Source organism: Boleophthalmus pectinirostris, unplaced genomic scaffold (assembly GCF_026225935.1).
Source record: "Boleophthalmus pectinirostris isolate CB_2022bp ecotype Guang Dong unplaced genomic scaffold, ASM2622593v1 HiC_scaffold_6, whole genome shotgun sequence".
Taxonomy (NCBI): domain Eukaryota; kingdom Metazoa; phylum Chordata; class Actinopteri; order Gobiiformes; family Gobiidae; genus Boleophthalmus; species Boleophthalmus pectinirostris.
In genome coordinates, this window is record NW_026571447.1 from 15,893,747 (window position 1) to 15,905,126 (window position 11,380).

The 11,380-nt window shown below is 37.2% G+C and overlaps 3 protein-coding genes across 6 annotated transcripts; 1 reads left to right on the plus strand and 2 right to left on the minus strand.

The window, feature by feature from the left end:
• Nucleotides 1-72: 72 nt before the first annotated feature.
• On the minus strand, nucleotides 73-2,833 carry LOC110174327 (zinc-binding protein A33-like). 3 transcript variants are annotated; one of them, XM_020940420.2, is made up of 7 exons: nucleotides 2,725-2,833; nucleotides 2,172-2,651; nucleotides 1,984-2,079; nucleotides 1,679-1,909; nucleotides 1,572-1,594; nucleotides 1,369-1,487; nucleotides 73-916 (listed from the first exon to the last, which is right to left on the minus strand). In XM_020940420.2, exons 2-7 carry the CDS (start codon nucleotides 2,580-2,582, stop codon nucleotides 375-377), a joined length of 1,422 nt encoding a protein of 473 aa, XP_020796079.1. In that variant the 5' UTR covers nucleotides 2,583-2,651; nucleotides 2,725-2,833; the 3' UTR covers nucleotides 73-374. The 3 variants fall into 3 exon arrangements, with proteins under 3 accessions (XP_020796079.1, XP_020796082.1, XP_020796080.1); XM_020940423.2 differs by having other exon boundaries at nucleotides 2,172-2,583; nucleotides 2,725-2,832; XM_020940421.2 differs by having other exon boundaries at nucleotides 2,172-2,587; nucleotides 2,725-2,824.
• A 537-nt stretch (nucleotides 2,834-3,370) lies between these two features.
• LOC110174428 (nuclear factor 7, brain-like) lies at nucleotides 3,371-7,149 on the minus strand. Of its 2 annotated transcripts, XM_055164334.1 has the most exons (7): nucleotides 7,010-7,149; nucleotides 6,500-6,911; nucleotides 5,867-5,962; nucleotides 5,547-5,777; nucleotides 5,393-5,415; nucleotides 5,196-5,314; nucleotides 3,371-4,224 (listed from the first exon to the last, which is right to left on the minus strand). In XM_055164334.1, the coding sequence occupies exons 2-7, from the start codon at nucleotides 6,908-6,910 to the stop codon at nucleotides 3,683-3,685; spliced, it is 1,422 nt and encodes a 473-aa protein (XP_055020309.1). In that variant the 5' UTR covers nucleotide 6,911; nucleotides 7,010-7,149; the 3' UTR covers nucleotides 3,371-3,682. The 2 variants fall into 2 exon arrangements, with proteins under 2 accessions (XP_055020309.1, XP_020796191.2); XM_020940532.2 differs by having other exon boundaries at nucleotides 6,500-7,145.
• Nucleotides 7,150-8,435: 1,286 nt separating this feature from the next.
• On the plus strand, nucleotides 8,436-10,872 carry cxcr3.1 (chemokine (C-X-C motif) receptor 3, tandem duplicate 1). Its single transcript, XM_020940433.2, has 3 exons — nucleotides 8,436-8,516; nucleotides 9,095-9,476; nucleotides 9,848-10,872. The coding sequence occupies exons 1-3, from the start codon at nucleotides 8,503-8,505 to the stop codon at nucleotides 10,586-10,588; spliced, it is 1,137 nt and encodes a 378-aa protein (XP_020796092.1). The 5' UTR covers nucleotides 8,436-8,502; the 3' UTR covers nucleotides 10,589-10,872.
• The last annotated feature ends 508 nt before the right edge of the window (nucleotides 10,873-11,380 follow it).

Sequence of the window (11,380 nt, forward strand, 5' to 3'; positions counted from 1 at the left end):
CCAGTGGCTTGAAACATTCCTTCTCTGAGGGCAACCAATGTAATAACACCATAACAAGTGCTCAACAGGTAATCATTTTCCTTTCATATATTTATTTATCAGGACAGTTTACAATTAGTCTGGTCTTATAGGTAATACATTCAACAAACAAAATAATGAAGGCACTAGAAATGTTTTCAACACCCTATGCTTATTGTAAAAAGAAAAAGAAGAGAAGAAAAACGAACTAAAACTAAAATTAACAATACACGAGTAATGTTATAGTGATGTTTAATTAGTGCTAATGCAGTGTCCTTGTTAATTTCACTTTCTGCGTTGGGGTTTTTAGACAGGTCTATTTTTTCCATTGTATGATTTTTAAATGACCACTTCTGTCAGGATGTATATACAGCAATTTTACCTGGAGCTAGAATCATAGGTGTACTGTGAAGTCCTGGACCAAAAATTGGATACACTTTTTCATTCTCTTCCAAATCAAAACTAAAAGAGATCAAGAATTTAGCTGTCATTGCATCCCAAAAAGACACTTCACGGTTGTCCATGTTTAACTTAATCCGGATTTTCTCTGGACGTGGATTTACAGGGAGCTCTGGGCGTTCAGGTGTTAATGCAGTGTATACCCCTTTGCTGAGCCCTATGGCCCACACACCCCTATTGGTCGAAACTGTAAACTTTCTTTTACGCACTACTGACTCTTTGCACACTCCCACAATCCACTTGGGGTTATCTCCAACGGAGACCTCCCACTTGTGTTTCCCAGAGGTGTATCCTTCAGCCCCCAGGACAAAGACACACGGGTCAAAGCGATCGGGGTTGTCAGGGACACTGAGTCGCTCTGGGTTTTCTTTCACGCTGGTCAGGTCTGGACTCAGGGCCAACCAAGGGGAAGCAGTGTTAGGATCTAAAACCACTGGGTCTGCACATAAGTATAAAAACAAGTTACTTATTAGGCATGGTACAATACTGAAATTTGCTGTCACAATTATCATGGTTAAAATAATTGCAATTAACAATTATATCGCAATAATAATTTAAGTTGCTGACAGTTTGAAAATGTTATGCATATGATTAATTATACTTGATATTATGAATAAGATCCATATTTAAACACTGGTTATAGAATTACACTTTGTTATTAGTGAAAACAATGATCTAGAAGAAAACATCAAGGATAAGTAGTTTTTTTCTGCACATTCTCATGATAAAATGGCGATTATGTATGTGCGATTATCACGTTTATATAAAATGTCCCAGAAACGATTACTGTCTCGTCTTTTTATTACGATAAACAATACTATTGTTTATTGTCCCATCCCTATAACACATTCACTGTTCAGAGACATGATGATTGTTTAAAAGGATACTTACTATATTTAACACAATCTTTCATCATCTGCCAGACAGTGAAGCTTAAAGCACCAACATGTTTACTCATATTCAGAAGATCATGATGAGAAATCTTGGGGTCACCTTTTTTCCATTCAGCTCTGACAAAATGGAAAACATAATGAAAGACAATTATTTAAGACTTTATTCAATATCACAGTGGAAGGCATTTTATTAGTACTTACTCTCTTTTTACTTTCTGGAAATTCTGCAATGTTGTAACAGACAGAGAATTGTAAATGAATATGACCTACTGGATGTACTAGCTTTCTCTGTATTTATTTTGCCTTACCATCAGAAGGGGCAGGTCTTCCTTTCCTAGCTCTTTATTCAGAATGTCCACATGTTCTTTAAGACTTTTTAAATTATCTTCTGTTTTAGATATCTTTTCTTGTAAAGTTGTTATCTTTTGCTTTTCTTCACTGGCCAGGACTTCAAGTCGCTTATTTTCTTCAGCATAAAGAAATTTGTGGAGCCTTTCAAATTCTTCTTTAATCTGTTTCTCTGCTTCTCCTGCTTGTTGCTGCAATATACAAATGTAAATAAACAACAATAAAGATAATTGGTAATATAGGTAATATGTAATATTGGGAATACCTTTACATAATCCACTGCTTTGGTAAATCTATGCTTCATTTTTCTGTGCAAATCTACCTTCTTTTCAAATATGTCGAGTTTATCAAACAGCTCTTTCTAAAAAACAAATATGGTATTAATATGTTGTTTTCAAGAAACAGATACACCCAATACAGAATTCCTCGATGTATGAGTGTTCATTCTTATACCTTACAACGCGGGACCCCATCCTTGATGCTGAACAGGCGGTGCGTACTGTGAAGAATGGCACAGTCCACACACACGGGCTCTTCGTCCTTCTCGCAGTAAAGCTCTAAAGGCCTGTAGTGCAGGTTACAGACAAACTCACTCGGTTGTGGGGGATTTGTCAGGTTGATCTGCCTTACTAAAGTCTCACAGGCATTTTTCAGAGCACGATTTGCAATAGCTTGGTCCTCGGTAAAAGGTTGTCTACAGGCCGGACACTTTTTATTGAACTTCCAGCTTCTCTGTGCACATTCCCGACAGAAGGAGTGTGAGCACGGCAGGAGCACAGGGTCATTGAAGATGTTCTTACACACGGAACAGGTCAGGTCCGGTCGCAGGGCCTCCGAACCCTCGTCTGTCATGTCCTCATCCATGCTGTCTTAAGATAATGGAGATTTACACTTACTTTCGTTTTCAGTCCAAATCAGAAGAACAACATTAACCTACGAATAGCCAATGTCAGACATACGAAACCACATTAAAGCATCGAATTAAACATATTAAAAAGTAACTTACAGTTTATCGTACAAAGTCACAATACAGGACAGGCTGGTCCTTGCTGATATTTCCGTGTTTTGACAGCGCGCAAGTAAATATCTACACTGCCCCCTAGCGAGCACAGCATTTCACTACACGAACTTGTTTAAAGGTCCTATATTATGCAAATATGACTCTCGTGAGTTTCCTACAATTCCTGCATATTTAGGCTGTGTTCTTCTCAAATGGAAAACATTCTGTTCCACCTTGTCGTGACATGTGGTGATGCAGGAAGTGCTCCACTGTGTTTTAAAACTCCATACACCTTCACCAGAATCATTTGGATCATTTCATCATTTAAAAAGGTAAAGATAGCTGTTAACTTGAAAACTACTGCTTCATGACATCACAGGGTGGAACAGAGCATTTTGAGTTTTGGAGATGTAGACAGATTAAACTAGGATTACTCAATCTCGTATGAATGAAACAAAACATAAATCCAGGAATGTTTTTGATGAGACAACATCATAACATGGCTTAAACTTGTGTATTAAACAAAACACAACTTCGGGTATGTTTTTGAAGAGGAAACAACATGATATCAGAAACTGATATGGGCCCTGTAAATGTGACTGCTACCTATTTTATTTTATTTATTTTTATTTTTTGTAAAAACACTGGAAACTGATAGTGGATGAACTTTATTACACACTTTATGACACAAAATTGAAAATAACAACACATTTATAACTTAATTTAGTTTAGTTTGTTAGTTTACTTATTTAGTGTCATGCACCATTTGGAAAGTGCTGATTTGTCTTTTATATATGCCTCTAGGTTATGCATTAGGATATTATGGTTACTTAACTTATCAATTAAGTTTCTAACAATAAACTATGTATGCGCAACACACCCCACAACATGACATCCAGACTAAAAGCTTAACACAAAGGACATCTAATTCAAAACCATATTTTTTCAACAACTATTATTAATGTTAGGAGGTCTGTATTGTAACTTTTCCAGGAAAAATAAACATGGGTGTATTTTGGAGGCCTGGACCAAAAATTGGATACATCTTTTCGCCATTTTCCAATTTAAATGTAAAAGAGACTAGGTGTTTCTCTGCTAATCCATCATAAAAAGACACCTCTCTTTTGTCCATATTTAGCCTGACACGGATCTTCTCTGGACATGAATTGACAGACAGCTGTGTAGGTTCTGGTGTTAGAGCAGTGTACTTCTCTTTGCTGAGCCTGATAGCCCATACTCCATATGTGGTTGACACTGTAAACATCTTTTTCCTAACCACTGACTCTTTGCACACTCCCACAATCCATTTGGGGCTATCTCCAACAGAGACCTCCCACTTGTGTTTCCCAGAGGTATACCCTTCAGCCCCCAGGACAAAGACACATGGGTCAAAGCGATCTGGGTTGTTTGGGACAGGCAGTGGCTCAGGGCTTTCCTTCACACTGGTCAGGTCTGGACTCAAGGCCAACCAAGGAGAAGCACTGTTGGGATCGAGAACTACCGGATCTATAAAAGAAAGAAAGAAGCTTTATGAAATAAATGCTGTATAGTAGTACGGATGAAGTATATCTGCAGTAGGGATGGACCGATACCAATACAGGTATCCAATATCACCGCCAATACTGAAAAATTAGCTGAATAGAGTATCAGCTGCATGATATCGGGTAAGCCTTTAATGGGATGTAATAAGAGGCTGATGAATGTGAACTTTTATTCATTCAAAGCTGTTTTGTGGCTACATGAAGGATACATAACAGTTGTATAACACAATTGGACCTCTTCTGTAATAAGGTAACTGTGTTTTAAGGAAATAAGTGCCATTTTCAGTCCCTACACTGGTATCAGTTCATAACGGGTAACGAAAGATACTTAAAGACAAAGTATCTGTATCGGAACTGAAAAAGCTGGCATCCCTAATTAGCAGTGTTGGGAAGTAACTGAATACATGTACCGAGAACAGATATTCTGATACTTATGAGTAATTGTATTCTAGTACAGTTAAAGTATTACAGTGTATTTACTTTGGTGATATTCAGAATACTACAGAAGGCTTTTCTAAAATTAAATGAATACATGGCAGCACTTGATCACACAATTTAAGCTTCAAACTGCACAGAATTATTGAGAAAAATATAAAACACTGCTCTTATGGTGCATGCAAGTGTGACTTTTCCTTCCCTGGTCAGCGATAGATAAATGCATAACAAACAGTGCCAACAAATATAAAGCTGTTTTTAATTCTATGTTGCATCTTTTCTCTATCATTTACATGCAACTTGATGTAAAAGTATTTAAAGTATTCAGGATACAGCAGTCTGAGAGGAACATGTATCAGAATATGTTACAAAATATATTTTAATGCAGGTATTCTGTATTAGGATGGGCGGTAAGAAGTTTCAAAACTGGTTGACTGGCAAAAATATGTTGTGATGTGTAATATAATAAGTAATAATTTTTTGCCAGACAAATGTACTTACAATACTGGACACAGTCTTTCATGCTCTTCCAGATGTTGAAGCCTAAGGAGCCAACATGCTTACTCATGGTCAGGAGGCAATCCTGTTCAATCTTTGGGACACGCTGTGACCAATATGTTCTATGAAACACAGTGATTAAAAAATAAATAAATAAAAACTAAGAGCAACCAATGATGGTGTGTTTTAGAATGACTTACTGTATTTTAGTTTTCTGAAAATTCTGCAAAAACAACAAACAAACCTTTGGTGAATTTATAACATCTAAATAAACACAGACGTAATATTTAACTTCTATTAGATGCAATTGTTATTTCTTATTGTGGTTGTTTCTATTAATTATTCTTGTCTTACCATCAGAAATGGAAGGTCCTCATTGTCCAGCTCCTTTTTTAGAGTATCCAGGTGCTCTTTAAGACTTTTTAGATGCTCCTCTGTTGTAGATATTTTTTCCTGTACAACTGACATCTTTACTTCCATTTCAGTGGCCAGGGTTTGGAGTCGTATGTTTTCTTGAGCATGAAGAAAGTTGTGGAGCCTCTCAAATTCTTCCTTTATCTGATTTTCTGCATCCCCTGCTTGTTTCTGCATTGAACAGAAATGTTGATAATATTGAGAAAAAGTAATAAATATGCACAAAATTGCACAAAGTTTAGTTATGGTATAAGACTTACTTGAATACATTCAACTGTTTTGAAAAGTGTCTGTCTCATTCTTCCATACAAATCAATCTTCTTTTCAAAGTATTCAACTTTGTCATTCAACTCACTCTGCAAAATAAAGCATGCATCATTTGTTTGTTTTTATAATTAATCTCATGTATAGTACTGCAAATACCATACTGTGTTGTTGTTACCCTATTTTGATCAATAAAATATGCAGGCCTATTCACTGTGTAAAAGTTTTGTTTCCAGTGTAAAGTTAAGTTGTTGGGGGGGGGGGGGGGGGGGGGGGATGCTAACTGTAGGCACTACTCTGTCAGACTTTAATCTGAGCATTATTTTAATAGTCTGACCATGAGAGTTGATTTAACTAGAGCTACAACAAGATGATTTGTGTTGTTTAAAAAGTTCTCTCAAACATACAGTACTTAAGAAGACTATGAACACTCATATTGATCATCACAGGCTCCTAAAAATGTGTTGTTTAAATTTGTATTTTTCTTGAGTTGTCATACAATCTGATAACTGATAATATTGCAGCACCCCCGGCGTGATGTCACTGCAAAGTTTCAATAGTTACATGTGACTTTCTTAAGACCCCAGATCATAATAGTATGGTTCGGGGGACCAGTGTGACGTGAATACCTTACAAAGCGGGACTCCATCCTTGATGCTAAGTAGCCGGTGAGCGCTGTGAGAAGTGGCGCAGTCCACGCACACTAGCCTCTCATCTAACTCACAGTACAGCTCCAGAGGCTTGAGATGGAGGGTGCAACAGAATTCACTGGGTTTGGGAGGGCTTTTCCAGTTGGTCTGCTTCACAAATGTCTCACATGCGTTTTTCAGATCACGGTTTACAATAGTTTGGTCTTCTGTACAAGGTTCTCTACAGAATGGGCACGTTTGGCTGACTTGCAGGCTCCTTTGTAGACATTCTCGACAGAAAGAGTGTGTGCACGGGAGGAGCACGGGGTCACTGAAGATGCTCTGACACACGGCACAGGTCAGGTCCTGTCGTAGGGCCTCTGAAGTGTCGTTTTGCATGTCCACGTCCATACTGTTAGGAACAGCGTAGAAGTAACAGCTTTACTTAGGCTATCTTTTCGTTTTCAGCACAAGACAAACTGATTAAAAACACAGCCAATACAGACATACCACGTAACTTCAATATGTTGGTGACACAAATACAGCCCGAAAATAAGGACTGAAATAGAGGTCAAAAATAGTAAAACACAAAACTCGTAATTCTACTTTCGTTTTTAAGTCGAGGTCTATTTCCGCGTATGATTAGGCAGAAAAAATATAACACTGCCATCTAGCGACAATTTCAGGAGACGGTGTCTTTTTCTGATTTACAGCTTAAAAATAATAATACAAATAAAATCAATCTTAATAATAATAATAATGATAATAATAATGATAATAATGACAATAATGACAATAATAATAATGACAATAATAATAATAATAATAATAATAATAATAATAATAATAATAATAATAATAATAAGTATAGGTATAAGTATAATAATAATAAGTATAATTAATTATAACAATTAATTGCTAACTGCTGTATAGTAGACCTACTGAAAATGAAAACACATCCATTGTATTTATACTTGCTTTTTTAATGGCATGTTATAGTTAGCATGAAAATGAGGAAGGAGACACTCAAAAAGGCACTTGAAACCATTAAGGCAGGTGTTCACTCTGTCTATCAGATAAGCACCTACCCATGTATGCCTAAATATAGTTTAAACATATCTCAGCAACTCATGCCTAAATATACCCTAAACACATCTTAGTAACTCACTACATAAATGCATCATTATAACATTTAATATTAAGGATTTTTTAATGGTCAGATACTTGCATATTTGCAATGACTGTAAATACACCACTGGTAAAGATCAGGGGTGTGAATAACAGGAACTGTACTCTAAGTTGGTGCAGGTGTAACCTTTGCATGTTAGCAGGTTTTGAAAAAAAAAAAAAGGTGTGAAATAGATTCTGAAAACAGGGGAAGTGTAAGTAAACAGTGATTTTAGCAGAGAACTTTGCCCCCTTATGTAAAGAATGTAAAACAAGAGCTCACTCAGTACAGTGTAATTTGATGTCTCCATATTAGTCCTAAGGGGAGAAAACTGAAGGCATGTAACTGTCATAAAATGAAAATGTTTTATTGTGTATTTTAAAACTTTTAATATCACAGATTTTGGAGTGGCTGTGGTTACATGCACACTCAAAATCTGATTATTATCACATTTTGGGCATGATTATTATCTTTTTATTTACTTGCATAAGATTTAGCTGTTTATGTTATGCAATGTTTACACTCCAGAACTCAGATTTTGGTGTGCATGTGACCATAGCCACTGAAGTAAAGCAGTCTTAACAGATCTGACAGTTTTAAAATAATTTATACTCAAATGTAATATTCATATAAAGAAGATGTGATAATTTGGTTTATTGTTTTCCTATGTGTTAGTATGTTAAAACCTAACAAACACGTAAAAAGGGAAATCTGAAAAAAATGAGTGAAACACCCCCTCCCACCCTCTCAACGCTTCCAGAGTCTAGTGTTAGTCTTGTAATGTGCCTCTCATACTCTTTGTGAAGCTCATCAGTGACGGATCTGTAACTGAATAATGTCTTCGGATTGGTATGTTAGCCATATGTTATAGTAGATATTTAATAGCATGCTTTGATAAGTTTTCATTTGCATTATTATTACATTGCCTGTTGGTGTTTAAACACAACATTAAAATTGTGTCTCATAATGAGAGGATCTTGAGTATCCATTTTGTTGAGTGAGATTAAGTGTCAGATGTGACCACATGTAGACTGTGATGTGGTATTATTATACCATCATCTCTGCCACACTTTAAGTACTTTAAGTTTACAAGTTATGCATAATCCTAGTATGCTTGCTTCCTCTTGCACATTTCAATTCTGCTTGCTAGGTGACATTCAAATGTCCATATTCTACAGAGGAACATGAAAATTTGATCTGCCATTCTAGTCTGCATTTGCAGTCTTATTGTCATAGTAACCATATTAATTATGAAACAATGAAACAATTTAAGAGAGACATATTGTTATGTTCATTCAAAATATAAAGTACAGTTGTTCTTTCTTTTCAACCTGAACATCATTAAATTTTTTGTAAGTAAAAATGTCTATACATATTCTAATGGCTTGATCATATTTTCCTTTTTTCTTCATTATGATAATATGAAGGGACAGCACCATAAATGCAGATGGATATGGATTTGATGATTGGGATGAATTATTTAAGAACTACACAGGGGGAAATGAAGAAGATTACAGCACATCTGGAAATGTGGACTTGTGTGATCTTGGGGACCGCATGCGCTTCAAGGCCAGGTTCATCCCGGTGATGTACTCCCTGGTGTTTGTGGTGGGACTCCTGGGGAATGGGGCTCTGCTGGCAGTTCTGTTCCGCAGCAGAAGAGGCTGGAGTGTGACGGACACCTTCATCCTGCACCTGTGTGTGGCAGATGTGCTGTTGCTCCTCACCTTGCCTCTGTGGGCCTCTGAGGCTGTGAGTGGCTGGACCTTTGGGACTTCCCTGTGCAAGGTCACAGGGGCTATGTTCACGGTAAGATTAGGTTAGTTTATTTGCCATTTGTACTTAAAAAACACATGGGGAAAACATGCACCTAAAGCTCAAAGTAAAACCCTGAGACATTAAAAACAACCACATGAACAAACAACAAATGTGACAACATATTGACACTATGAAATAAACAAGCTACAAAGATTAAGTAGCCAAAATGTGATGGTGTTATCAAAGTTAAAAGGGCGCTGTTCAAGTTTATAACAGCTTGTGGAAAGAAGCTGATAGCATGGTATGACTGACAGCCTACACTTGCAAGTCATCATCATCATCACTGCATATGCAAACAAGGTACTATTTGAGCTTCATTTCATTCACTTCTGAGTCATATACACCTTTTGTCCTTCTATCAGATCAATTTGTACTGTGGGATCTTTCTGCTGGCCTGCATCAGCTTGGACCGGTACTTGTCCATTGTCCATGCCACGCAGATGTACTCCCGGAGGAACCCCTGCATGGTCCAAGGGAGCTGTCTGTTTGTCTGGTTGTTCTCCATGGTCCTCTCTATCCCAGACTGGTTATTCTTCAAAGCCCAGAAAGATGTCAGACGCAACATAACTGAATGCATTCACAGTTACTTCATGTATGGCACCGAGGCACTCAAAGTGGGACAAATGGTGACCAGTCTGATCTCTCATGTGGTGGGTTTCCTGTTGCCTTCTGCTGTTCTCATCTTCTGCTACACCTGCATCCTCCACCAGCTCCGCTGTGGCACCCATAGCCTTCAAAAGCAACGCGCGTCTAGAGTCATTGTGGTTGTAGTGGCTGTGTTCTTTCTCTGCTGGAGTCCTTACAACATCACTCTTATGGTGTACATGTTCAGCTCTGCTAACAGTACCAACCAGACTTGCAATGAGGGGAGTAGGATGGAGAGAGCCAAAATCATCACGTCTTCACTGGGGTACCTCCACTGCAGCCTCAATCCAATCCTGTACGCCTTTGTGGGGGTCAAGTTCCGTCGGCAGCTCCTGGGTCTCCTCAGCTCCCTGGGCTGCGACTTCAAGACCAGAGCACGCTTCCCGTCTATGGCTAGTAGTCGCAAAAGCTCCATGTGGTCTGAGTCCGGAGACACGAGCAATTCTGTTGCAGTCTGAGGGATCACATGAACATTACACAAAAATACAATAATACAGGGTACATTCATATTCTTATTTTTGTATCTTATGTAATACCTCTTATACCTTTTGGCTTGTTCTTCACATCATCATCACTGAAAGTGATGTATATATTGATTAAGGTTTTGCTGTCCTTCCCAACAGTATCTCTTCAAAAGATTAAAAAAAACAAAAACAAAAAACATACTGTTTTCTTGTGTATAGATGTGAATTTTGTGAAGACCATAAAAATGTGTATTTTTGATTAAATGTTTATATTTCCACCTTGGTGCTTTTTTGTTCTTGTCTGCAGAACACAATGCACTGGAAAGTATTTTGCTAAGAAAGAACATTTGTGTGTGGTTTGAATAGCTCAGTCTTTACAGTTTTTTTTTTCCTTACAGGAAATAGAAACTATAAAATCTCCCATAAAGCTACAGAGTGGTTAAAGCCCAACACCTTTGAAAGGTTAAAAGCCGCACACTAATACTCATGTCACACAAGACATTCTCTACAGGTACACAGTGGCGGAAACAACCAGAATAACTTGTGAAATGATACACATACGAAACTGTGCACACTAAAATAAAGTTTCTATGGAAAGCCTGCAAAAAAAACACACAAAAGTTAAAACTCCAAAATTTGAGAATTATTCCAAAGTAACAGAAACTAAATGTTAAATAATCACAGTAATTAAAAAAAAATTTGAATTGTGTTCCTCTTAATGGTAATAGCAATGTTACTATAGTTACTGTTGTTACTAAAGTGTCAAAACAGGATGTGAACCTTTGT

Coding starts and splice junctions, on each gene's coding strand:
- LOC110174327 (XM_020940420.2), bottom strand. CDS start 2,582: ATGGATGAGGACATGACAGACGAGGGTTCGGAGGCCCTGCGACCGGAC. Junction 1,595..1,678: donor AAGACCTGCCCCTTCTGATG/GTAAGGCAAAAT, acceptor ACAACATTGCAG/AATTTCCAGAAAGTAAAAAG. Junction 917..1,368: donor GAAAGATTGTGTTAAATATA/GTAAGTATCCTT, acceptor ACTTATGTGCAG/ACCCAGTGGTTTTAGATCCT.
- LOC110174428 (XM_055164334.1), bottom strand. CDS start 6,910: ATGGACGTGGACATGCAAAACGACACTTCAGAGGCCCTACGACAGGAC. Junction 5,416..5,546: donor AGGACCTTCCATTTCTGATG/GTAAGACAAGAA, acceptor TTGTTTTTGCAG/AATTTTCAGAAAACTAAAAT. Junction 5,315..5,392: donor TTTCAGAAAACTAAAATACA/GTAAGTCATTCT, acceptor TGTGTTTCATAG/AACATATTGGTCACAGCGTG.
- cxcr3.1 (XM_020940433.2), top strand. Junction 9,477..9,847: donor TCACAGGGGCTATGTTCACG/GTAAGATTAGGT, acceptor TCCTTCTATCAG/ATCAATTTGTACTGTGGGAT.